The 23,323-nt window shown below is 38.3% G+C and overlaps 2 protein-coding genes across 5 annotated transcripts; both read right to left on the reverse strand.

Moving 5' to 3' along the window:
* Positions 1 to 74: 74 nt before the first annotated feature.
* Positions 75 to 12,370, reverse strand: pir (pirin). 4 transcript variants are annotated; one of them, XM_053492355.1, is made up of 10 exons: positions 11,951 to 12,370; positions 11,705 to 11,811; positions 11,515 to 11,607; positions 8,225 to 8,305; positions 7,061 to 7,267; positions 6,249 to 6,333; positions 2,454 to 2,498; positions 1,366 to 1,448; positions 1,200 to 1,266; positions 75 to 457 (listed from the first exon to the last, which is right to left on the reverse strand). In XM_053492355.1, exons 2-10 carry the CDS (start codon positions 11,798 to 11,800, stop codon positions 339 to 341), a joined length of 876 nt encoding a protein of 291 aa, XP_053348330.1. In that variant the 5' UTR covers positions 11,801 to 11,811; positions 11,951 to 12,370; the 3' UTR covers positions 75 to 338. The 4 variants fall into 4 exon arrangements, with proteins under 4 accessions (XP_053348330.1, XP_053348331.1, XP_053348332.1 ...); XM_053492356.1 differs by having other exon boundaries at positions 11,705 to 11,810; positions 11,893 to 12,370; XM_053492357.1 differs by having other exon boundaries at positions 11,705 to 12,104; positions 12,205 to 12,369.
* A 911-nt stretch (positions 12,371 to 13,281) lies between these two features.
* zgc:113276 (uncharacterized protein LOC553748 homolog) lies at positions 13,282 to 19,841 on the reverse strand. Its single transcript, XM_053493109.1, has 10 exons — positions 19,763 to 19,841; positions 19,186 to 19,357; positions 18,863 to 19,035; positions 17,767 to 17,982; positions 16,746 to 17,040; positions 16,476 to 16,609; positions 15,083 to 15,322; positions 14,639 to 14,800; positions 13,652 to 13,741; positions 13,282 to 13,534 (listed from the first exon to the last, which is right to left on the reverse strand). The coding sequence occupies exons 2-10, from the start codon at positions 19,355 to 19,357 to the stop codon at positions 13,364 to 13,366; spliced, it is 1,653 nt and encodes a 550-aa protein (XP_053349084.1). The 5' UTR covers positions 19,763 to 19,841; the 3' UTR covers positions 13,282 to 13,363.
* Positions 19,842 to 23,323: the final 3,482 nt, after the last annotated feature.

A 23,323-nucleotide genomic window follows, 5' to 3' on the forward strand; every position in this document is an offset into this window, starting at 1 on the left:
TGTGCTTATGCTCATAACGTCATTCCACGGCGGTGCCAAAAATGAGTTTCAAAATACAAGACGACAACTGGAGGTTGTTTCAATACTCTTTAATGGTTTGTAATTGGAAGTAGTTATGTATAAACCTTACAACTTCACTCTAATCACTTCAGTGGAAACTATTATCTATGATCTTGCAAGTAAATAAAAGGATTTCTGTCAGCAATAACAATCACTGGTGTTTAGTGTGAAGAAAATTACCATAGTAAATAATAATAAATGTAGCTTATATATTAGATTTAAAAATAAAGTTTTTCCATTAACGTGTAAAAATTCAACACATTTTTTTACACAAACATTTACATTGATCCACGTATTTTTGATTGCCAGTGTTTTGCTCTCTCAAATCCATTAGTGCATGTCCTGTAGTCAGTAATGGTTTGCTGTATCTCCTCATCAGAGTTCATGACAAATGGGCCTAAAGTGGAGAGATACAGCATATTACACATCAATCTGTTAACCGAGCAAACTTTTGTTCAACATCACTACACTGGATTTGAAATATAACAGTGACTACCGAAAAGCATGAACTTAAATTGCATTTACATTTCTACCTGTTGAACCATATAACGATTAAACAATTACAACATAGATACAGTAATCACTGATACTCTGCCATGTAATGATGCGCTTATTTTGGTGTAAATAACTTAAAACACGTTTGTGGCATCTTTCTACTGTTCAGTTGTGTTCCTGTATTTCTTTAAATGTGTTGCTGGCCGAATTTATGTGTTAATGTCCGAATTCCATTTGTGCTCAGACCTATTGGTAAATAAAAAGATTTTTTTTATAAATTTTTGTATTTTTATTTAAAAAAAAGTAATTTATCTGAGTCTGTTTTGTAAGATTTTTTTGTGGTTTCTCATGGACATAAACTAAAAATGCAATGATATACTGTAATTAGCTATATGATTTAATAAATTATTTAAATAGCTGACAAATATAAATGAAAATACTTTCGATGCCAACAATGTTACATTCAAAGTAAATTATGTCCTTTAACTTCATAATTATTGTTTCTTTTTAAATTTAAAATCCTGGAATGCATGCTAAACATAAATGATATTTTGTAATTAACTGATTCTGTGATTGCATTCTGTGTGAAAACCATGGCATACACACGAATGCCATTATTTTTTCTTTAAATCCAAAGACTGTACCATGCTGCACCACTGGTTCCTTGATGGGTTCTCCAGCAATCAACACAAAGTGGGCCTCCTCAACTGCCTGGTAACAGCAAAACCAACAAAGGTTAAAAAATTTGTTATTTTATTACAATGCAGCGTCATTTCAATGAAAGAAAATTCTATTGTGTACTGTATGCACCTTATTTTCCACGATTATACAGTCACCATCATCAAGAAAAACAGTGTGGTGAGGTTCGACTTTCTTCTGATCTCCTTCTGGTCCTAATAAATGGAAGTATAACACTGAAACCATGTATTTAAATAAGGATATAAACAAATCTGTTTCATAACTTGCCATCAACAACTAGCATTAAGACCAACAATTCTTTGGTAAACGCCTCTTCCGCGAAATGTGTGGATTAAAACAAGGTCTGGGCAAGAAAAGTATTTACAGAAAGCCCAGCCCACTCTTTGAATCATGTCTATGCTCATGTTTTAGATGATGGATGTAATTATTAAACACAGCTGCTCAACTTGTTTGCACTGAACTGTAATGTGGTGGTTTCTTGAAACAACTTCAGTGCCAAAGCAGCTTTCCCTTTCACCTGATCTTTATCACCTTCTAACAATTATGTCAAATATATAGTCAATAATGTATACTCGAAAGACCAAATGTATCCTTTTATATCAATTGAATAATAATGCATATGAAAATAATACACAAATTATTAAAACATCTGAAATCATGAGGATCAAATTATATTTTAATTAGATAATGATTAACTGAAAGACATCCTGTATTTGTCAGCGATCCAAGCTGAATGTTTCTTATGCAAGATTAGTTGTTTTTTTTTTTCTTTTTAAATTGAAGCCAATAAAAGAATTATGAACATGGTCTGCCTGAAGTCAAAACAGAGCGCAGAAAACATATGCACATGTAAAACCAGACTTAGCTCACTGATGTAAACAATAACACTCTCGTTAGGAGTTAAAGTATAGCTTCAAATTATAAAAACCTCCTTAATAAATTAACATTTCAATCAGTGCCATAGTAACTTGTTCTCTGGCCAGGGTGTGGGCTGTTGCTGTTGGAGAGAGATCATATGTAGATACAACATTATGGGCCTGTGTTTTGTCCAAGACCAGGAGAGTGAGTGGAAATCAAGATACACTTAAACTTGCAGAAATTTGTGGAAAAAAGCACAGACTCTGTATATTATGGATATCACACAAAAGGTTTCTTGTATCTGTACATGAATAGACATTTTGAAGGACGTTTGTACTTACCAGTATGCACAATTCCTGAGAGAGTGTAGATAAAAGCAGTCCAACCTAGTCAGCAGAACAGAATACACTCTCAATAGATTTCCTACATTTTTTAATTATATGAATATAAAAAGCTCTCTATGGGGTCATGAGCTTGAATAATGCATTACTATGCCTGCAGATCTCTCTGTTAAATACTCATTCTCATTAGGGAGTACACATGTCAGTGTTTTCCACAGGTCTAAAATATACTGGTAGACTTTACAAGTCGGCATTGCCTGCCAGCTCAAAAGTGGTCTATTACATACAACAAACTAAAAAAAAAAATATTGAGTTTTAATAAATATATATGAGGTCAGGATTTTGACGCATCTTTTTTTCAGCAGAACCTAGAAAATGTGATAAAATGAATTTTATTTAATTTATATATTTTCATTTAACTATCCAAACAACAAAAAACTGAAATAGCACAGATTCAAAAGATTATGTGTTTTTATACTTGTTTTTATACTTGTTTTTGGTTGTTTCTGTGACTAATAATAATAATAATAAAAAGAAAAAGAATCGCATTTCGTGAGTTCGACATTTTTTGAAATGTCATTTCCGTAGCACTGAAATTTATACATTTAAAAAATTAGTAATTGTGTTTCTGCATGACATACTGTATCAGAAAAACCAAATGCACAGTTTGATGTCTAAGGCAATCTAAACACTGGCAGGACTTCCATATGAGCAGTTGTGTTTTTTTTTTTTTTTAATGGCCATTGACCAATGATTTGTTGCCTTTACCTAGTCGTGCTGCTTTAGTTTTAAGAGTTAATGGTGGCAATTCTGCAACAAGTCATTTCCATCCCAAAACAACTCATGCAGCACTTTAGCAAGAACAGCCACCCATTCGCATTCAACCAACAGTTTCAGAAACCCTGTTGTAGGTGGTGGCAGGTGGAAGAGCATAATGCAAATGAAAGAATAGACCATAGCAATTAATTGCCCAGCTGCTAGTAGGGATTGAGAAAATTGGATTTAGGGTTCAGGGTTTGGAATGCCAGAATATGGCCGGGGTCAGTATGATGGCATTGCAGGGAACCTGGATACTTCCAAGAACAGTGCCCAGTGATGGAGGTGGGACAATTGTTAAAAATCCCCAACATACCAAAGGCTGCCCCTGATTGGGCAAGGATGTCCTGTTATACCATACAGTATCCAAGGCAAGGCACTGAAAAATGCAGGGGGGGTAAAGGTCAAAATCATAGCACTGAGTTGGCATAATATACCTCACCAAGACACTGATTCTGAGGATAGCTTGTTTTTCTTAACATTACCACAAGAATTATTTGTGGAAGGGTCCTGCAGAGGGGACTGTCAGTATGTCAAGGGCACTTTGTTGACTACTGGCCACCTACATATGTTCTGCATCAGAGTGTTTGAAGAGTATTTACTGACTGAACATTTAAATGATGGGCCCTTAGCAGTTGACCAAGTGAGAGCAATTGAGAGTCAGATAACACAGCTGTATGTCATCCTTTCCCAGCCATACTCTGCAATTATAAAAAAAAATATAAAGGTATAACGTGTGCCGCAGGAAATTCAGACAAAAGAGGAAGTAACTTAGTTATTCCAGGAGGCACGACCAATTACACTTAGGTCAGGATAAGATATTCAACCATTATTTATCTCTATTGGCCGGGCATTCAAGGAAATGTACACAGGTGGTGTGCAGAATAGTGCAAATGTCAGTTGACAATTCCAACAGCTACCCAAAGCATCATTGTGCCTATTATCGTCAATCAAGTTCCCATTCAAGGGAACTGGCATGAACCTATTCCGGCCATTAGATCAGATGGGCATTGCTTTAGGCTAGTCAGGGTAGACTATGCATTTTGCACAACATCTCAGTATGTCATTGGGGACTAAATGAATGTACACCCATATTTACCATCCTTAGATGGATGGCTTGGTCTAATGATTTAAACAAACATTTAAAAACATTATTAATAAGTGGGATAAGTAGATGAGTAGAAACATTTTTGTACATTGCAAGGCCCTACATGCTTTTCCCTTTTTAAATGATTGTATGGATGGCACCCTCACAGAACTTCTAAAAGCAAAAGAAATTCAATAAGACTTTACTTGTAATAAACCCTCGACACAAGGGCCCTACTAACTCAGGGGAATTTGCTATTGATGCAAGAACATCAAACTCAGCTGCTGACACTAGAACATAACTTCAAACTCCAAGACCTTAACCTCAGGAGTTGGCACCAGAGAAATTTGTGGAACAACTCAGCTGGTCCCAGGTGAAGATGTGAGTTATTAGTTGACATCCTGTCACAGAGAACACATATTGGCAAGTTCGGAATGTGTTTTCGCCTCAACCCAATCATATCCACCTCATAGAACACCACAATAAGACTCTTTCTGGGTGGTTATTTTCAGACAGTTTCCCAGACCACACAAAAAAAAACGGTTTTAGGATGAAATTCAGGCTATACTTGAGTCCTGTGGTAATTGGAATGGGTCAGTCTGGTTCTGTGTTGATTTTAGAGAAGTCGATAAAGTGTCAAAGTTTGATGATCCAGACTGAAGTAACTGCTAGATCAGTAAGGTATACAGTAGCTAACTTTTATTTACCACTGAATTTGACCAAGGATTTATAGTGGTGTAGTGGTTAGCACTGGAATTTTCACGTTCTCCCCATGCTGGTGTATGGTGTCTGGGCTATCATTTAGGTCAGGTACAACCCCAGATTGACAAAACAGTGGCAGTTGTGCCAGGGACCTAAGGTCATGAAGGAGATAAGTCAACTTCCGGAGCTTGCTGGCTATTACCACAGGTTTGTGCCCATCTTATTAAAAAGAAACACATAATCCAATCCCAAGCTGTGCTAACAGGCCTTTATTCAGTACTACCTCCAGTACTACCTACTGGAATAGACCACTGCCCTCTGCCCTCAATGCTAACCGAAAAATCTGAATAATTTTAGGCTTGACCCTTCCACAAATAATTTTAGGCTTGACTTGACAGTTATTCATACCCCTGGCAAATCACATATATGAAGCATATATAAAAACATACTTTGTAAAAAGGCACCAAAGGGTGCCAATAATTTTTGGGCCATTACAAATTATTTCCAGTTTAACCTCTAAAGACATTTAATTGTTCTGTAACTGTCTTAACTTACTGGACATTTAAAATCCTACAATGAGGAAATTGTGGATTTCCCAGAACTTTCTAAATGAACGCTTTGGAATGACTTTCAGGATGGAGCTTACACTCATAGCGTGAGTACTCAGGAAAAAAACAAAACCGCACACAAGACAACTACTTATTTCCCTAGAGCTGTTTTGGCTAAATGTAGACACTGTCGTGCAGAACAGTAGTTTTTGGTAAGAAAGGCCATTCAGAGGTATATGATCATCAGTAAGCATGCTTATCTGACCTAAAAGCTGGAAACATGCATAGCTATGTCATGACTATGAATTGCACTATGACTCGAACGGACTTTGGTTTTTGAGAAACACTGTTTTGACAGTGGTAACTATATGAGTCAGATGTTAGTCCTCTCTATTCAAAGTGAAAGTTTAAGTGCATGGGGCATGCTAGATGGAGTATTTTGCAGTTCAAGAAGAGTAACAATGTTAACAGCTTCAATTTTCATCTCACTGCTCTGCTGAAATTGTACAACAGTCATCCTGAATAGTCACCTGTGAATAGAGGACAGCTGGTACCACTTTCATTAGATCTGTATTTATTACCAGCGCTTGAGAGGTATACAAGACTAAACACCACAGTTGGTGTATACACACTGAATCTTACCCAAGGGTATTGGCTGCACATGTTTTGCACCCTCACTGAGTCGGAAGTCAAGATAAAGTGTTGGAGTTCTGGTGTAGATTTTTGACTTAAAAAAGAGAAAGAAAACAATAAGATATTAATAAATTGTTGCAAAATATTTAAATTCTAGGTAACATTTTTAGAATTTATCTGCTTGATGTACTTGGTGTTTTATCAGCCTAACATCATATGCAATTTTTTTATACATTAAAATACATTCCTATTTGGATTTAGGTTGCGCTGTAGCTTCCTACTGAATTTGAATCATTTAAACAATTGCTTGGTCTCATAGTGATAGACACATTTTACTGAGTTTTTATTGTCTGTGAAACCAACATAACCAATATTTTTATGATCGTATAATAATAATAATAATACTTACGTACAATGCCCTTATTAAAAGTTTAAACAAATGTTCTATAACAGATGTGATAATGTCTGGTTTCAGACAACATTTGGCTCCTTGACTGACATAATTTAGCTTGAGACCTGGGTCACTTCCACTCGTTTCTGCCCTGGGGACCCAGACTGAGATTTACCACATTAAAACACTACTTCCACCCCCTTAAAATCTGTTCCAAATTTTCTGCTTGTGTCTGATATATGGGGGGCTAGCTGACGATATCCTTACGCCTGCGATTTATAGGTCCACTCAAGAAGTCCAACTGAAAATGAGACATTAGAGAAATGATCTCCAAAACCAAATTAAGCCTAAAAATTTAATATACTATAAACTATAACTTCTATGAAGTAGTCACACAATTTAAGAGATGTTATGGATTTTAGTATCTCACCTTCACCCCAAGGGCTTCACCTGAAATGACAGCCACAGTCACACCATCTTTGCTAGGCTTTGGAACCTGTCTGCTCTTCAGTTCCTGGTACTGAGGTTCCACCATTTTATCTGCTTTTCGCAGGTTCACCCAAAGCTGAAGGCCCCGCATAGGATCATCTGACATAGGCATCTCTGCATGAACCACGCCTCGTCCCGCAGTCATCCACTGCCACCACACACACACACATTTTTCAGTCCCCCAGACTGTAACTTAAAGTGTACCACAGAGCTCTGTGCTGTGACCAGTTCTATTGTCTTTAATCATTGATACAAGCTTCATAGTGCATTATATGTGTCTAATGATCACACAGTTCATCTTGATTGGGTGAAAAAAAATGAGAAAAAATTAGGTTGATTAAGTATATTCAGTGGTACATAAGAATAATTTATCTCCAAAAAAAAGGTGCATGACATGATCTTTCTTCCTACAAAGCGGCAAATTGGGCGCATGTAATTTTTTACAATAACCCGAAGAGCTGGTCTTTATTTTTATTTATTTATTTTAAAATGAACCACTAGAGCTTTACAGGTGCAGCTTAATGCACCAATTGGGGTCTGCCACTCTTATTCTCTGTTACACTATGGAAATTTCCATCCATGCTCTCAGTTCTCAAGCATTACTCTGTGGTTTGAGTTATAGAGTGAAACACTGTCAGCAGCTTTCATAACTCTTTGGTGGTGCAGTTGGCCCGAGTGCTGCTGGAATGAGCACAGGAGAAATGGATGCCGACATTGAAAAACACTCTCTGTGCTACTGATATATTTCAGGCATATTTCCTCACTGAGCCTTGAAACAGAATGACAGCTTTACAACATTGGAATGATAGGAAATGGCCCACAATTATGACTTTTTTTTTTTTTTTTACTTTTTTCAACCCTGTGTCTATGTGCATTCTATGATGCCATAATATATTATAGAAACTAGACTGTATAGTAATATTTTATAAATTTTTTTTTTTTTTTTTTTTATATTGTTGACAAAATTGCTTTTACACACTACCAGAATTTAACTGCCTGGCAGCCATGATTATCTGTGTTCTCAACACACTATTACATCTCAATTGAGAGGATTAGGTTTCAGATCATTAGTAATCACTGATCCTAATTAGGTTGTGTGCTCTACCTGCAAATCGCCAGCCTCCAGTTTTCCAAAATGTCCACAAAAATCCTCATGAGCTGAGGAACCACTTAGAAGGTATGTTACCTGTGAATAGAACAAATATACAGTATAACAGATAATTATGTTTTTCCATAAACTGCTACTTCCAAGAAAAATATATTTTGTAAAGAGCTGGACTTGCGCAATAAATACTAGAACTTGTAATAATTTCTTGCTAATTAAGTCCCTGAGAAATGCGCCATGTCATTTTGTTTGTGTAGAACTTACCAAAAAAAAAAGCCTTACATAAGTCCTGACTTGACATTAAAACGAAGAAGCTACTTTTCAAAATTAAATATGTGCTCAGATCAATGTACAATACCAAGAACCTATAAATTTTTTTAAATCATTGGAAAATAAACCTAAAACATCCTGTATACATTAATACTCATCGAAACTTGCGAGAGGCAGGAACAAAGGTCAACATCTTTTTCTCCGAAACCTCTCAATAAATCCTATTACAGTGCCTTGCACCTCAAGGGTCCGGGTTCAAATCCCGCCTCGGGTCTCTGTGTGCATAGAGTTTGCATGTTCTCCCTAGGCTTGGTTGGTTTCCTTAGGATTAGGCTAATTGGCATTTCCAAATTGCATGTAGTGTGAATGAGCATTTGAGTGTGTGTGTGTGTGTGTGTGTGTGTGTGTGTGTGTGTATGTCCTGCTATGGACTGACACCCCATCCAGGGTGTTACCCCCCCCCCCCAAAGTTTCGTGAGATCGGCATCAGGTCCCCTGTGACCCTGCATACAGGACTAAGTGGTACAAAAATTAATGGAATGAGAGTAAGTATTTTCTGTACTAATAATTAAAGCCTTGATAATTAATATCCACGGAATTTTATAAGACTGGAGAGCTCTGTGTATAAGTGTTGATTATACAACTGTCATAAAGTAAACGCACATTCTCCCTGCAGTCTGGTTAATATCAGATGTTGCACAAGGTTTGTTTTTATTTGGACTGTTGCTTTACATAAAAGGCAGAAAAAAATATGTCTCCTGTATTGTAGCAGCAAAGGCAAATGATACAACTAAACGGAGTAGACAGGCACCTATATCCTGTAGTATGACAGTACAAGTTGAATAACCTGCTAGAATGTGGAACATTTGAATAGAAGGCTAGGTTATCTGGGAAAATGTGCCTGACTCTCAGTCTCAACAGAAAACACCATCCCTCATGGTACACAAGGAAGACATGTTTCAAGATACTTTCCCATCCTGCCACCCAGGTGGTCTACCAAACACCCGTTGGCTGTCTGAACAGCTGAATCACTAAAGACCTACTGCTTCACCAAGCACTTGAACAACCACTTGAGTGAACTATTTTTAAAACCTTGTCTTGTTTTTTGTTTTTTTTTTCTTTTAATGCCTTACTAACCCCCAACCGGGTTTTAGCTGGTGGCCCGATGAACTAGCAAGAGCATGTGTTTTTATAGAAACTACAAAGCATGCCGGTAAATGGCCCGGGTTAAAAGCATCTGTGAAATATTATGAAGGTAAATCAGAAAGTGAAAAAAAAAATGTAAAGACACCACAGTAAAGCATGTAAGGGATAAAAAGTGACTCAATATCAATACTAGGGAATACCATACTGCTGAGCAACTTTTTTATTATTTTTTTATATTATTCATATTATTAGAAAAGAGAACATATTCTGCAGATAGACTGGAAATAACAAGTGGCTATAAAAAGCGTTAGAAAAATAAACCTGTAAAGAAAAAAAATTAAAATGATTGATTAGTCAAAGACAGCAGCTTTTATTGCGTGCGTCAGACTCAGTGGTTATACACTGCCTCTGGTGGTGAAACATAGCTTATAGTATGCCAATAATTTTGTTTGTTTGATGATGACAAAGTGCTTCAGCATGAGGATGATGCTGATCTGTAGCAATACCCATGCCATTATCGTGTTTCTGTGGAAAATGAAGGTCAGCAGAGGTCTTGTTCGTCCTAATGGACAGGAAGAGAGCTAACAGACTGTGGATGGCAACAAATTGCCTACTTAAGTAAATTTTCCCATGTAGTTCTTTTTAAAGTGAATTATACCAACAAGGACCCATCATAATCGTTGACATGAATAGAGGGTTTTTTAGAAATAATTAAAAGGTGAAAGCTAAAAATAACCTGTAAAGCTTCAGTGATGTTATTATTCCAGGCTGAAGCCCGCACATGTCTGTCTTTCTCTACGGTAAAACTCTCTGGCTAACTGATTAATACAAGATTTTTTTGTAAGGTTGAGTATCTTACACCTTGGTCACACTCCCTGTTCATTAATCAGAGAGTGACATTTTGTCTTAAAACGACTCCAGTGTGTTAAAATTCACTTATACCACTCCAGCGCTGTTCCACCATTTCAGCCATTTCAATTTCACCATTTCAGTGGTGAAAATATTATGAAACTAATCTAAGTAAAAATATTCAGGTTAGTTTTTCTAATTAATATCTATTGGTGCAGGTGTTTGTTTACATCGAGCAAGTGGTTTATTAGTAGCTTATGTTACAGTAGATTATTAAATCCGGTGCATAACTGTTCATAACATCGGTTAAACTCCAGGCAGATATCTAACTACTGCAAAAGTTTCATTAAATTCTGTCCAGCGGTTTATTCAAGACTTGACCACATTTTGACGCATGTGCAGTACGCTGTTAAAACTTAGAGTTTCTAATCTGGCCCAAAACTCTACTTAACATTTGTATTTAATTTAGCGCAGGTTTAACTTCAGGCAAATATGTAAAGACTTGGCAACGTTTAATTAAATTCTGTCCAGCCAGTTTTGTGTGATGATGAGACAAAATCTGTCTGGACAGACAGTCAAAAAAAATTCTAAAACAGGTTTCTGGTCCTCCAATGTATCATTGAAATAGCGAGTTCTGACCAATGTACAGACAAAACCTCTTTTATTATATGGAGAAGGCTGAATCATGTGCCCTGCCGAAACGAACCACGTGTTGTTGTACAAGGCGATACAACAGCGCTCTCTAGTGGCAAAACACTAGCAAGGCACACACCGCATCACTGCTGAATCATAGTGAGAAAGCTAGAAATGTTTTTTTTCCTGGCCTTTTCTTTACCTGTCACTTGAATGATTGAAACATATTAAGTTTATAATAAACCTGTGCTATGGCTGACCTCTACACTACCTGTGCTCAGGTAACACCTGCACCTGGTGTATTTAAAGGCACTGTAATTATGTGATTATTCAATAAAAATATTTTACAGATGTACAGTAATGCTATAAAATGAACCGAAGCCGTGTGTTACCGTCTCAAAGCCTCGGTGAGGATGATCAGGAAATCCTGCTCCTTTACTCACACAGAACTCGTCCAACAACAGAAACGGATCCAGGTTTCTAAGCTAATTCAAAGCACAGAAGAAATAAAAACACTCTTACACAAAAAATATGACATCATGATTCATGACTTTTATTACGTTTAAGACTCAATAATTTTACCTCACTTCGCCCGATGCTCCTCCGAACTCTTGCCCCGACTCCTTCCGACTGCTCCACGCTTAAAACCATCTTACTCACTTTTCTTGGCTGTGTCATGTTTAATTTGCTTTTTTAAAAAATAAAAATAATAATAATAATAATAATAAAAATAAGATTAAATCAGCAAACGTGTGCAAGAATACTCTTACAGTGTACTAATCAGCTGCAACAATAACAATAATGTTCTGGAGCTCCACCAGTTAAATATGTTGATTAAATATCGAGAGTCGATTCCTCGATCCGAAGCATTGTGAATCGGTCAATTCCACAGCGCGATGATTCATCAACGTGGGGACAACATACTGTAGTCTGGGAGAGGTTTCGTTTTACGTGAACAGCAGGAAATATCATTTCATACTCTCTACAGATAGTAGAGAAGTAAAAACAACGTTAGTAATTAAGGCTATACAACTAAATAAGCCAGGCTTAGCTAATTAATCAGTGTATTAAAATGTAATAACCAGCGTGAACGCTATACTCATCGAATGACAGCTTTAACAAACACAAATAAGCAACAATCAATTATGTTTTCTGCTTCTGTTAATTCGAAAACAGTGTACATAATTGTCTTCCGGTAAACGGAACAAGTTGTTTACATTTCGGAGGAACAGCAATAGTTCTTGCGCATGTGCATACCGGTTAGGCACGCGAGCTCAAGTCACGTGTCTGGGGATTTCTTAAAGGGACAGGTGACAATTATGGTTCAACTTGAAGTTTCTTCCCATTCCCAATCTAGGAAGCTCTGTAGTCCAACTAAAGACTGATGAGGCCATGTACAGTGGTACCTAGGCATGGGAACGCTCCACCTTGTAAATTTTCACCTTAAGAATTTAAATTCTGCAAGAAATTTGCCTCGGCATCTGAAGTGTTTTCGCCATACGAGCGAAAGAACCGAGTCATCCACCGGCTAAGTTGCGAATACGTCAGTGAGCCATACAAAACCTTTTCACACACTATGGGCACATTGGAAACAGCAGTTCCCATAATGTGCATGTCTTTGAACTGTGGGAGGAAACCGGAGTACACAGAGGAAACCCACCAAGCATGGGGAGAAACTGCAAACTCAGTGACCCCAAGGTGGGAATAGAATACGGACCCTGGGGGTGTAAGGTGACCCCTCAGCCACCTAAGCCACAGTGCAGCCTATAGCAGTCTGTTCAGGAAGAGTTATATTCATGATAGCATGGTTATAGAAGCATTCATGAAAACCCTTTTGCAGTACTTAAAGAGTTTGGTAATTCAAAATAATAATAAAACATGAACAAATGTAATAGGCGGCTATGCCTAATGTAATCATGCATTCAGTTATGTTTTTATCTGAAAACCAAAACCCAGGTACAGCATAAGAGCTGCACTTCTCCATTTTGACCACTAAATGCCAGTAGTTCTACTTTGTGGCTTTAGGTACAGTAATGAATCTAAAACTAGTAGCCTAGTACACTACATCTTGTCTGGAATGCAAGTCAAAAAAGAATGCTACTAACAGGCAATGATGTGACACCCTTCACAGTGGCAAAACATGACCATGACAAGTTTATTTATTAATTCTGGACAGACATTACAATAATCTGCAATGTAAGCCTCTCTTTCCAAATTGAAATATTAGTATGTTTTTTAGCATCATAGCCACATGAGACCGTGCATGTGAGAAATGTACTCCTCAGTCCGTGCCTTTTCGACTTTGGTGGTTTCTTTGTGCAGTTCTTCACTGCCATGTTCATCTATGATATCCCTTGCAATGCGGAAAGCTGCTGCCTGGCCTCCTGCAAGGTTCACAGCATGGGGACCAACCTGGGAATATAATCAAATAAACATTTAAACTTGTACATTTCTTTAGTATAAGCTGAAAAGTTTTTAAAGAGGAAAATATCATCACACTATACATAGTAAAGCTGCAAAATCAGTTACCTGAAGTGCTGCATATTGTCCCATCAGATAAACAGGACATCCAGGAGCCCACCGCAGAGTCTCTGAAATACATGGCCATCCTTCAAGCACCTGCAAAACAACAGGGATTATTTCCTCAATAGGAGATTGTCAGTAAATTTTACTATGCAAAATTAGATTGGCAATATTTCGCTAGATTAAAAAAAATAATAATTAAAGATTTTTTAGGGTTGGAAGTAGTAGACAGCACAGTGGCATAGTGGTTAGCACTGTGGCCCTGCTTTTCCAGGGTAGAGAGTTTAATTGTCTCCTCAATTCTGTGTGTGTGTGTGTGTGTGTGTGTGTGTGTGTGTGTGTGTGTGTGTGTGTGTGTTTGTCCTGTGATGGATTGGCACCTAGTCCAGGGTGTACCCTGCTTTGTGCCCTAAGGAATAGGCTCCAGGCCCCTGTGACTCTGTGAGGGATACGCGGTATAGAAGATACATACTTATAGAAGATAATCAGTCTAATAAATGGTAACTACGCCGATACTAATAAATCGACCACACACTACAGGGAAATTTCTAAACGCCAATCAATGTAAATCCAGACTTTGGACTGTGGGAGGAAGCCAGAGTGCCCAGGGGAAGTCCACCAAGCACAGGTAGAACATGCAAACTCCATGCACACAGGATCAGAGATGAGCATCTCCCAACACTGGGGGTGCGAGGCAAATGCCGATGGGTGTAACTGTCAAAGTTTCATAAACTAGTACAATATGTCCATATTAAAGTGGTATCCTGGGCTTTTAAAGGACAAAACTATTAGTGCCTATAAAATTTAATACTTTTTATTAACAGTACCCTTTTCAGGTAACAAAGCAAACTTCAGACTTCTAATGTCATATACAGTATACATATAAAAAATAATGTTTTAAACAAAATTTCATTGACTGGCCTGCAATGCCGACCTCTTACAGAGACAGACAAAACATACTCTTCTACTAGACTGTGCCAAGGTATGGTTAACCTGAATTGGGAAGTCCTCCTTGATGTCTGAGAGTAAGGGGTCTTGATTGACATCCAGTTTGCAGCCTGTTGCAAGCCAGATCCTGTCACCTGTCCATTTTTCACCATCACAAAGGAAGACCTTCCACCTCTGAGCTTCATAACACCACATTGCCTCAGTAACCTACACAGACATAATAGGTGTTTTTTTGGGCACACAGACTCAATGTACAACTGATGTAAAATATAACACATAAAATATAACACCTGCACATTGTGGTGTTTTCTCAGCTTACAGCACACATGATTTAACTTATCAGCCAATTAACCATCTTTTTTAAACAGAGGTAGGTGTGACAAAGCATGGAAAGCATGTGCAAGTCAGGAGGTTTTTCAGAATCATGGTTGGAGACCACTAAAATAATAAATCAAGAAACATTATAAATGGGTAAGTAAATGGGTATACCTGACAGTATGCCTTGACAAGCAGCTGCCCTGACTGAATGAAGGGCTGCAGCTGTGCATAAGCCTCTGGAGTCACGGCTCCTCCTTTACGTGCCTGTTTGATCATTGCTAGCCTCCTGTGCAGACTCCTTTCTCCGTAGAATTGCCGCAGGTAAGCCAGGCCGTCCAGCTTGATGCCATGCTCAATGTGCGAGTAGCGGCCAATCAGACTCTCCACATCTCCAACATCAAACTGCTTGAGCTGGACACATAAAGGTGGAAAATAAATATTATCAGTACCTTTAAAGTACTCTAAGGTAGTACCGCTGCTTATTAATGCACTTATCCAATCTTCCAATCTTGTAGCAGTAGCACAGTAGAAACATATACTGTACAGATCAAGAGCTTTATTTAATACTCTTTAGAGTTTGCTCAGAATTGTACAAAGAACAAAAAAACATCAAGTGTGTGGCAGTTCTGCATTGCCTTGTTGATGAGTGAGGTCAGAAAAGAATGGTTTGATCAAGAGTAACTCTTTACGATGCCTTAAGAAAAACACTTCTCAGTGAGCCAATAGGATAAAAAGGATTCACTTTGCTAGGGACATAAAGAATGGCCTGTGGTGCAATGGAAAGAGGTCATGTGGTCAGATGAGCATCATACGGGAATTAAACTTGTGATCTCAGAGAATAAGATGTACTGTATGTGCTTTCATTCTGGCACTCTGATGCTTATAAGCACTGACTTTAACAAGCACAAATACTATCCTGAAGCTTAAAACTCCTTGCCATCATGTGACAGTACTACTAGGATTGACTACATTTGGGAAACGATGACCACAGATAGACCAACAAGTACAAGGAACCCTACTAGCCATAATTATGGATAGATCAATTCTAAACATAGATTTCCATTACAACATTCTGAATGTTTGTTTGCATACTGTACTGTAGATGCACACAGAAGATACTTTGCAGCCTTTTAGATGTGGGTAATGACTCAAAATTTAAAACTGAACCTTGACAAAACAGAAATTATTTGCATGCCAGCTTAATGTGTACAGCACAGTAACATTGCTGCTGTCATTCAGTTTGGCTCTTTAGAGTTAAGAAAAGCCTGCCAACCAAATTCCCTGAATTGGCATTTTGCATTCTGTAACAATTCCCCCTAGTTGCCTTTAAATCTAACCCTTTTATACCATGAAGCGATCAAAAACTAGGAAAAAAAGGAACATTGTTGTGATATGGTTTTCCAATTCTCGCCATGCACTTTTCCAGTTGCATCAGTAGATGGTAATTATGATAGTGATGGTGGACATTTGCATGTTGTTCTATGCTGATATTTTTGTTTGGTATATAGAATAGCTCATGGAAATTAGTTTGCCCATTCTTCCTGGAGCGCTTATGTCATATTACCTGTACATGTTTGCGCAAGACCCAGGTCACTTGATTCGCACCTTGTTGCAGAGCCATGAAGATGATGTGTGCGCTGGTCAGGCCTCCACCAATCACCATTACTCTCTGGCTCCTATGGCATACAGCAGGTGGGCCTGGGATAGTACAGGATTGAGTTTTTTTGATCAGTTGTTTTTTCAGATAACTTATTCTTATTGAAATGGCTCTTGAAACAGGCACAAAAGAAATTTCAACATTTCCACAAAAAGATAATGTTGAAAACAGGCTTACCTGTGACACAATTGCCTTTATCCTTATGTTGAGACATGAAGTGCATTAGTTTCACTGTGTGCTGCAGGCTCTCTTCAGGGTAATTTTCTGAGATTGCGCTTACCCATGGAGGAATATTTGCCATCTGTTCTCTGGTGGGTCCTGTAGCTAGAACCACCTTTTTGGCCTCAATAATTTCTCCAGTGTCTAAAGTTACTCGAAAGAATTCAACTTTGTTTTGTTTTTTAGAGAGAATTGGAGCAATTCTGTCCACAGTGCCTTTCATGATGATCCGGTCCAGGTTGTAAGAGCACACCTGTTTAAAGCAGTGCTGTACTAAATACACTGAAATATGTGTTATATGCTGCCATGCACACAATCTGTCCCAGTATCCTTAAACAAGCTTCAGTGTGTGTACATCATCTATTTTAAAGTGTAAGTTGGTACCATTGTGACTTTCTCCACTTACAGATTTATTGTTGCTTCCCAGCATTCACAGCATTTTCTATACCACTTATCCTTAAAAGGTCGTGGGAAGCCTAGAGTCAATTCTAGGAGGCTTAGGGACGAAGTTGGACAGATTGCCATTCCATCACAGCGCAAATACATACACCCACTTATACACACACTGTGGGTAATTTGGAAATGCTGATTAGCCTAATCTTCATAACTTTGGACTGCGGGAGGAAACTGAAGCACCTGGAGAAAACCCACAAGGTAGGGAGAGAACATGCAAACTCCACATACACAGACCAAGGTGGGAACTGAACCCTCGACCCTGAAGGTATGAGGTACAGGCCAACCACTATGCCTCATTTCCCAGCAATCTTTGCTTAAACATTTTAAACATTATGGTCTAATTCTATTCTGGTTGTGCACTTTTATTAATCATTAGTAATTAAACAGCTCACTCACACGTCATACATTTATGTTGCATAAAATGTATGTGAATATGTTCATTCCTTCTTCCCATGCCACACACATTTGTTCAGTGTTAATAACTACATCCAACATATTGATCCATGCCACACTGACCCCAGACCTGCTCCTTGAAGAAGTCCACACTGAGCTGAGTTCCAGGTAGGCTAAAATATAAGTTTGTCTGCAGTCCTTGTGCAGCACTGAGAAGCTTCCTGTTTTGCTTGCCAAGGCGTCCATCATTAAAAAAGGCATTCTTATCCAGAATATAAACCCTCTCAGGGAGAGAGTGAAGCTCAGCTACACGAGCCTTTGCCAGCACGAACTCTTGCAAGGCTTTCTGGGATTGTACACAAGAACAATATTAGTCTTTTAATTTTTCAGGGAAACCTCTTAATAGAGCTGTATATGGCACTGATAACTAGCTTTTTAATCTTTGTCTTTCGGCTGTTCCATTTCAGGGGTCGCCACAGCGAATCATCTACCTCCATCTAACCCTATCCTCTGCATCCTCTTCTCTCACACCAACTAACTTCATGTTCTCTCTCACTGCATCCATAAACCTCTTCTTTGGTCTTCCTCTAGACCTCCTGCCTGGCAGTTCCAACCTCAGCATCCTTCTACCAATATATTCACCATCTCTTCTCTAAACATGTCCAAACCACCTCAATCTGGCCTCTCTGACTTTATCTCCAAAACATCTAACGTGGGTTGTCCCTCTTGATCCTATCCATCCTTGCCCCTTTCAAAAAGAACCTCAACATCTTCAACATCTCAACCTCAACTCTGCCTCCTGTCTTTTCTTCAGTGCCACTGTCTCTAAGCAGTAGAGCTTTGCTGGTCTCACCACTGTCCTGCACACCTTTTATTGCACAACACACATGACACTTTTCTCCACCCATTCCAACCTGCCTGTACCTCTTCACCTCCTTTCCACACTCTCCGTTGCTCTGGACAGTTGACCCTAAGTACTTAAAGTCCTGCACCTTCTTTACCTCTGCTTCCTTTATCCTCACCGTTCCTCTTGGGTTCCTCTCATTCACACACATGCGGCTAACCTTCATTCCTCTGATTTCCAAAGCATACCTCCACCTCTCCAAATTTTCTTTCACCTGTTCCCTGCTCTCACTACAAAGCACAATGTCATCTGCAACAATGTCATCTGCAACATCTGATAACTAGCTTTTAAATAAATGTAACAAGTCAGAGGCTGCTCTTACCTTATTCAGGGGGTTGGTGTGAACGAGCATGTGTGAGCGAAGGTGAGGGATGTTGAGGGCAGTGAACTGGCTCTCCCACAGGGAAGCCCATTCTCCATAGGAATCCACCACCTTGAAGTTCAAAAGTGGGCATGGAGGACGTTCCAGGTCTTTATGTAACTCTGACCTTGTACCTGTAGAAATGCAATGGATTGTGTAAACAGAAATACAGTACACTTGGTGGAGTTGTGGTTATGAATTTATTGGAGGTATATAAACTAATGAATATAGACATAAAAGTGTTTAAGATCAGATCAAGCTAACAGTATAAGGATTAAACATACCAACAGATCTCCTTTGGCTCTTGGTCCGTCCAGTCTTGGAATTTGTCTTGCTGAGCTGTAACCCCTGAAGGATTTCTACATTGGAGGAACTGACATGCTGCTGGGGGTTTAAGAGCAGGGTGGCCAGAATGAGAGCATGAGGACCTGCTCCAACTACCAGCACATCCAACATCTCAGAAAAACAGACAGACAAACACCTAGAATGTGAGCCAAGTTTATTTCAAAAGGGTAAACGAGCATTGACGAGCATCTATCACTTGTGTTGAGTAGCAACTTTGTATAGAGGAAGAGTAACTTTACCAACATGTGCAATTTGAACCAACTTTGTCAGTTAAAAAAAACATTATGGCTACTTTTGTATTACTTTTGGTACAGTCTTCATATTCTATGTTAAGTAAAAAATTAAAGACTAAAGCGCATCTCCCATATAAGTCCATGTGAACGGTGGGGTTTTGCTAGCTGTCACTACTGTAAGAAAATGCATTAACACATTCTGGCTAATCAAATCTCAGAGTTCAGCAGCACTGTGATATTATACAGTATAAAGAAATGAAATTATTTAGTGAGACGATATTACCTGATCAAGCTTTTTGAATGTCAGAAACAGATAAAAAGAGAACAAGAAACAGAGACCCGTTAAGCTAAATAAAGTTTGAAAACCGTCTGCATGAGACTCCTGTAACTCTAGCTGATGTTTCTTTAGATATTCTAGACTCTCATTGGCTCCAAGAGTTTAGTGTCAGAAGTAAAAATAGCTATGCCATACAACTGGGAGTCAAAATTTAGGTGGTCACATGAAAACACAATTTGGTTTTAACTGTTAACTAACCAGAAAGACAAAGGCATTTTACTTCTCTTTGTTGTATGCAATAAGACATCAAATGTACTATTATACATTGCATTATGTTTGTATGTTGTTTTTGGTCAAAAAACAAAAGCAGGTAATGCAGTTATCTGCCAAAGTAAAGTGTATGCAAAATATATAGCTGATTCGTGATAATATGTTCAATATAATAAAACAACCACGAACATGTTCTTGCTTACATCATACACTGCAATATGTAACATTAACCACCTTCAAATATTCCCAATTTATGAAATCTATTCATACTGTAACATTCCTTACAGCCTTAAAGACTGCAACAAACCAAATATACTTTATGATTATTTATGACACATTTTTCTCCCAAAAGAATAAGGTTGACATGGTAAAACATTGTCTTCTGACACATTAAAATCTGCCAAGCTCCTTAAGATCGCAAAACTCCGGATTTCTGGTAGTTCTCAGAATATCAAAATCTACAAAAGGGGGTAGAGCGTTCTCATAGTTAGCTCCTAGGCTTTGGAATAACCTTCCAGACAGGGTTCGGGGCTCAGACACAGTGTACCAGTTTAAAAGTAGACTCAAGACGCATCTCTATAATTTATCATTCATTCCATAACCTCGTACTCCAGTATATCTAAATGCACACAACTATCTAATGCTGCTAGTTTCCTGAACAGCATCTATGCTAATTCTTTTCCACCTGATCTTCCTTTCTCTACCCCTCCCGAGGCATCTGGAGATTGTGCCAGCTCCGATAGGCAGTGGCCAATCCTGCAAGGATCTTGAGGAATCCAGAGAAGGACCAGCTCCAGCTGGATTCTGCTTCATGATGGTTTGGGTCTACACATGCTGCTCCTGAGCTCCCAGTGATCCAGACCCATGAACTGGACTCCATGATAACTTGGACAACTTCTGTTATACTGAACTTCCAGCAGCCTAACATACATGATGTCGTTATATAATCCCTGTTATCACCCAAATGAGGATATGTTCCCTGTTGAGTCTGGTTCCTCTCAAGGTTTCTTTCTATTGTCATCTTAGGGAGTTTTTCCCTGCCACCGACACCCTCGGCTTGATCATCAGAAACAATCTCACAAACGCATTTTTTTTCACTCATGCACACTTCCATACATTTTAATTTCATTTTGTGAAGCTGCTTTAAGACAATGACCATTATATAAATAAAATTTAATTAAATTAAAACTATAGCTACAGTGTCATCCTAAGGGATTACTGAGACTGTTATTGTGCTTTAGCCATGCAAATATGAAATTTAGTAGTAATAATAGTGTTGGTTGGTTTAAGTTTGTTGTTTAGTAAAGTTATAACAGAGTTCAGAAATCCTGTTTGAAAAAACGGGAGACATAGCATAGTAGGCATAACCAGGCATAGCAAATGCAACAGCTTCCTGCATACAACACATGGATCTCATGTATCTTGTGCAGAAAGTGATCTTGTGTCTCCAGTGTTTTGTAGAATTTTCTCTTTCCCCTCATCAAAAACTGTTTTTTTTTTGTTTGTTTTGCTGTTAATCTGTTCAAATGTTTTCTCACATGGCTTTTTTCTACAACACACTACAACGTGGCACAGGTTTTACGCCGGATGCCCTTCCTGACGCAACCCTCCCATTTTATCCTGGCTTGGGACCGGCACTGCATCCAGTGGCTGGGGTTCGGGCACTGGTTGGGAATCAAACCAGGGCCTTCCGCATGGCAGGCGAAACACGTAAATAAGACAAAATGTATTGCAGCTTAGAGCTAAACGGTGGCGTAGGGGTTAGCCTAATGGCCTCGCAGTAGTCGAGGGATTAGGAGTCGAAGGTTCAGTCCCTCCTTCACATCTTTCTGCATGTTCTCCCTGTTCATTGTGGGTTTTCCCAGAATACCCCGGTGTCCACCCACAGTCCAAAGACATGCAGATTACAGTAGGTTAACTAGCATTTCCAATGTGTGGTGTGGGCGTGCTTGTGTGCCCTATGATGGCCTGGCACCGTCCAGGGTGTACCCGTCTAGTGCCCCAAGTCCCCTGGGCTGCACCTTGTCATGTTACCCAACAACCAACAAACCTTATTTAAATGTTTAAAGATGTTGGGGACTTCACTGCTTTCAAAAAATGCTAAATTAATGCCTTTTCATAAATGCTGTTAAAACGTGGATTTTTATCCCCCAACAGGACAGAACAATGATCAAAAAATTATATATTGCATATTAAGTGTCCTCGAGTATTTCCTCGTGAAATTAGTTGTCAATAATATGGAGCATCTGCCATACAGTACATGTCCCTGTGTATGAGCTGTTACTATAGAAACAATAACTTTACATCTAGAAAAATTTGGGAAAAACAAAATGCACAGACAGTAGAGGAGATGTGCCTTTCTGTAGTAGTAGTTGTTGTTGTTTGTTAACATCTCGTATGACTAATTTACTGATCAAAAACCTGGCATGAGACCAAAAGAGCATATTCGTTTACCGTATTGGATGGGTGAAACAGGTAGGTTTCAGCTTCAGACAAAGACAGTGTCTGTGCTTCCTGAGAGTGGTGTCAGGGCCATGCAAATACGATAGGCAAACACTGCCCTCAAGCCACACTGAAGCCTTTGTAACTCAGCATGTTCTCTGAGCAGTTATCAGAATAAACTAAACCAACGGGCACACTGACACTTTGTGATGAGAAGCTAGACGGATCATTTTTCTGCCTGTAAAGGTAACTGGATATTTTTCCTTTTTTAAAGAAAAAGAAAATTATGTATGCAACTAGTCAATTGTTCAGCAGCAAAAAACAGTTATCAAGTGAATCCATTCAGGTATAAATCGTAACATTAATGTTACTAAATGTGAAGGTAGTTCAGTTTGTCAAATTATAATTATAATATTATAATAAACTAATTATATGGTTACTGAAATTACGTCTGCACATTTTTATTCATTTCTAGCTTGACATTGTCTTGTTTTATTGAAATACTTTTTGTAAGCTTTGTAATTCTTAAAAAGAAAAAAACTTATACTTAAATAAGGAAAACTGTTTGAAGTAAAAAAAAATAATAATAATTACAAATCGGTTGAATTATTTTACACAGAAAATAGAGAATATTACATTTCATCATATTCTGAATATTTTCACTTTCTAGTAAATATTTTGCCATGAATCCTAAATCTGAATCTGTGTAGCAATGCAAACAGACATGAAAACAAATAAAATGCAGTTGTCCTTATGTGTTTATTCGGTTATTTACATGTTGTTCTTATTTTTATTAGGGTTCTGAACTATAATGATGATTGCATATGTGGATTGCTTTTATTTCACTTTTTGTGC

This window comes from Clarias gariepinus, chromosome 3 (genome assembly GCF_024256425.1).
Source record: "Clarias gariepinus isolate MV-2021 ecotype Netherlands chromosome 3, CGAR_prim_01v2, whole genome shotgun sequence".
Classification (NCBI taxonomy): Eukaryota; Metazoa; Chordata; class Actinopteri; order Siluriformes; family Clariidae; genus Clarias; species Clarias gariepinus.

Bases quoted from the DNA above. Each gene is read 5' to 3' on its own strand.
- pir (XM_053492355.1), bottom strand. From the start codon at position 11,800: ATGACACAGCCAAGAAAAGTGAGTAAGATGGTTTTAAGCGTGGAGCAG. The intron at 6,334-7,060 runs GTGAGATACTAA...CTCTTTTTTAAG, and splicing joins GTGAAGCCCTTGGGGTGAAG to TCAAAAATCTACACCAGAAC. The intron at 1,267-1,365 runs GTGCATACAGTA...TGCTGTTACCAG, and splicing joins GTATAATCGTGGAAAATAAG to GCAGTTGAGGAGGCCCACTT.
- zgc:113276 (XM_053493109.1), bottom strand. From the start codon at position 19,357: ATGTTGGATGTGCTGGTAGTTGGAGCAGGTCCTCATGCTCTCATTCTG. The intron at 14,801-15,082 runs GTATACCCATTT...ATGTCTGTGTAG, and splicing joins TTGTCAAGGCATACTGTCAG to GTTACTGAGGCAATGTGGTG. The intron at 13,535-13,651 runs GTAACTGATTTT...TTATATTCCCAG, and splicing joins GACAATATGCAGCACTTCAG to GTTGGTCCCCATGCTGTGAA.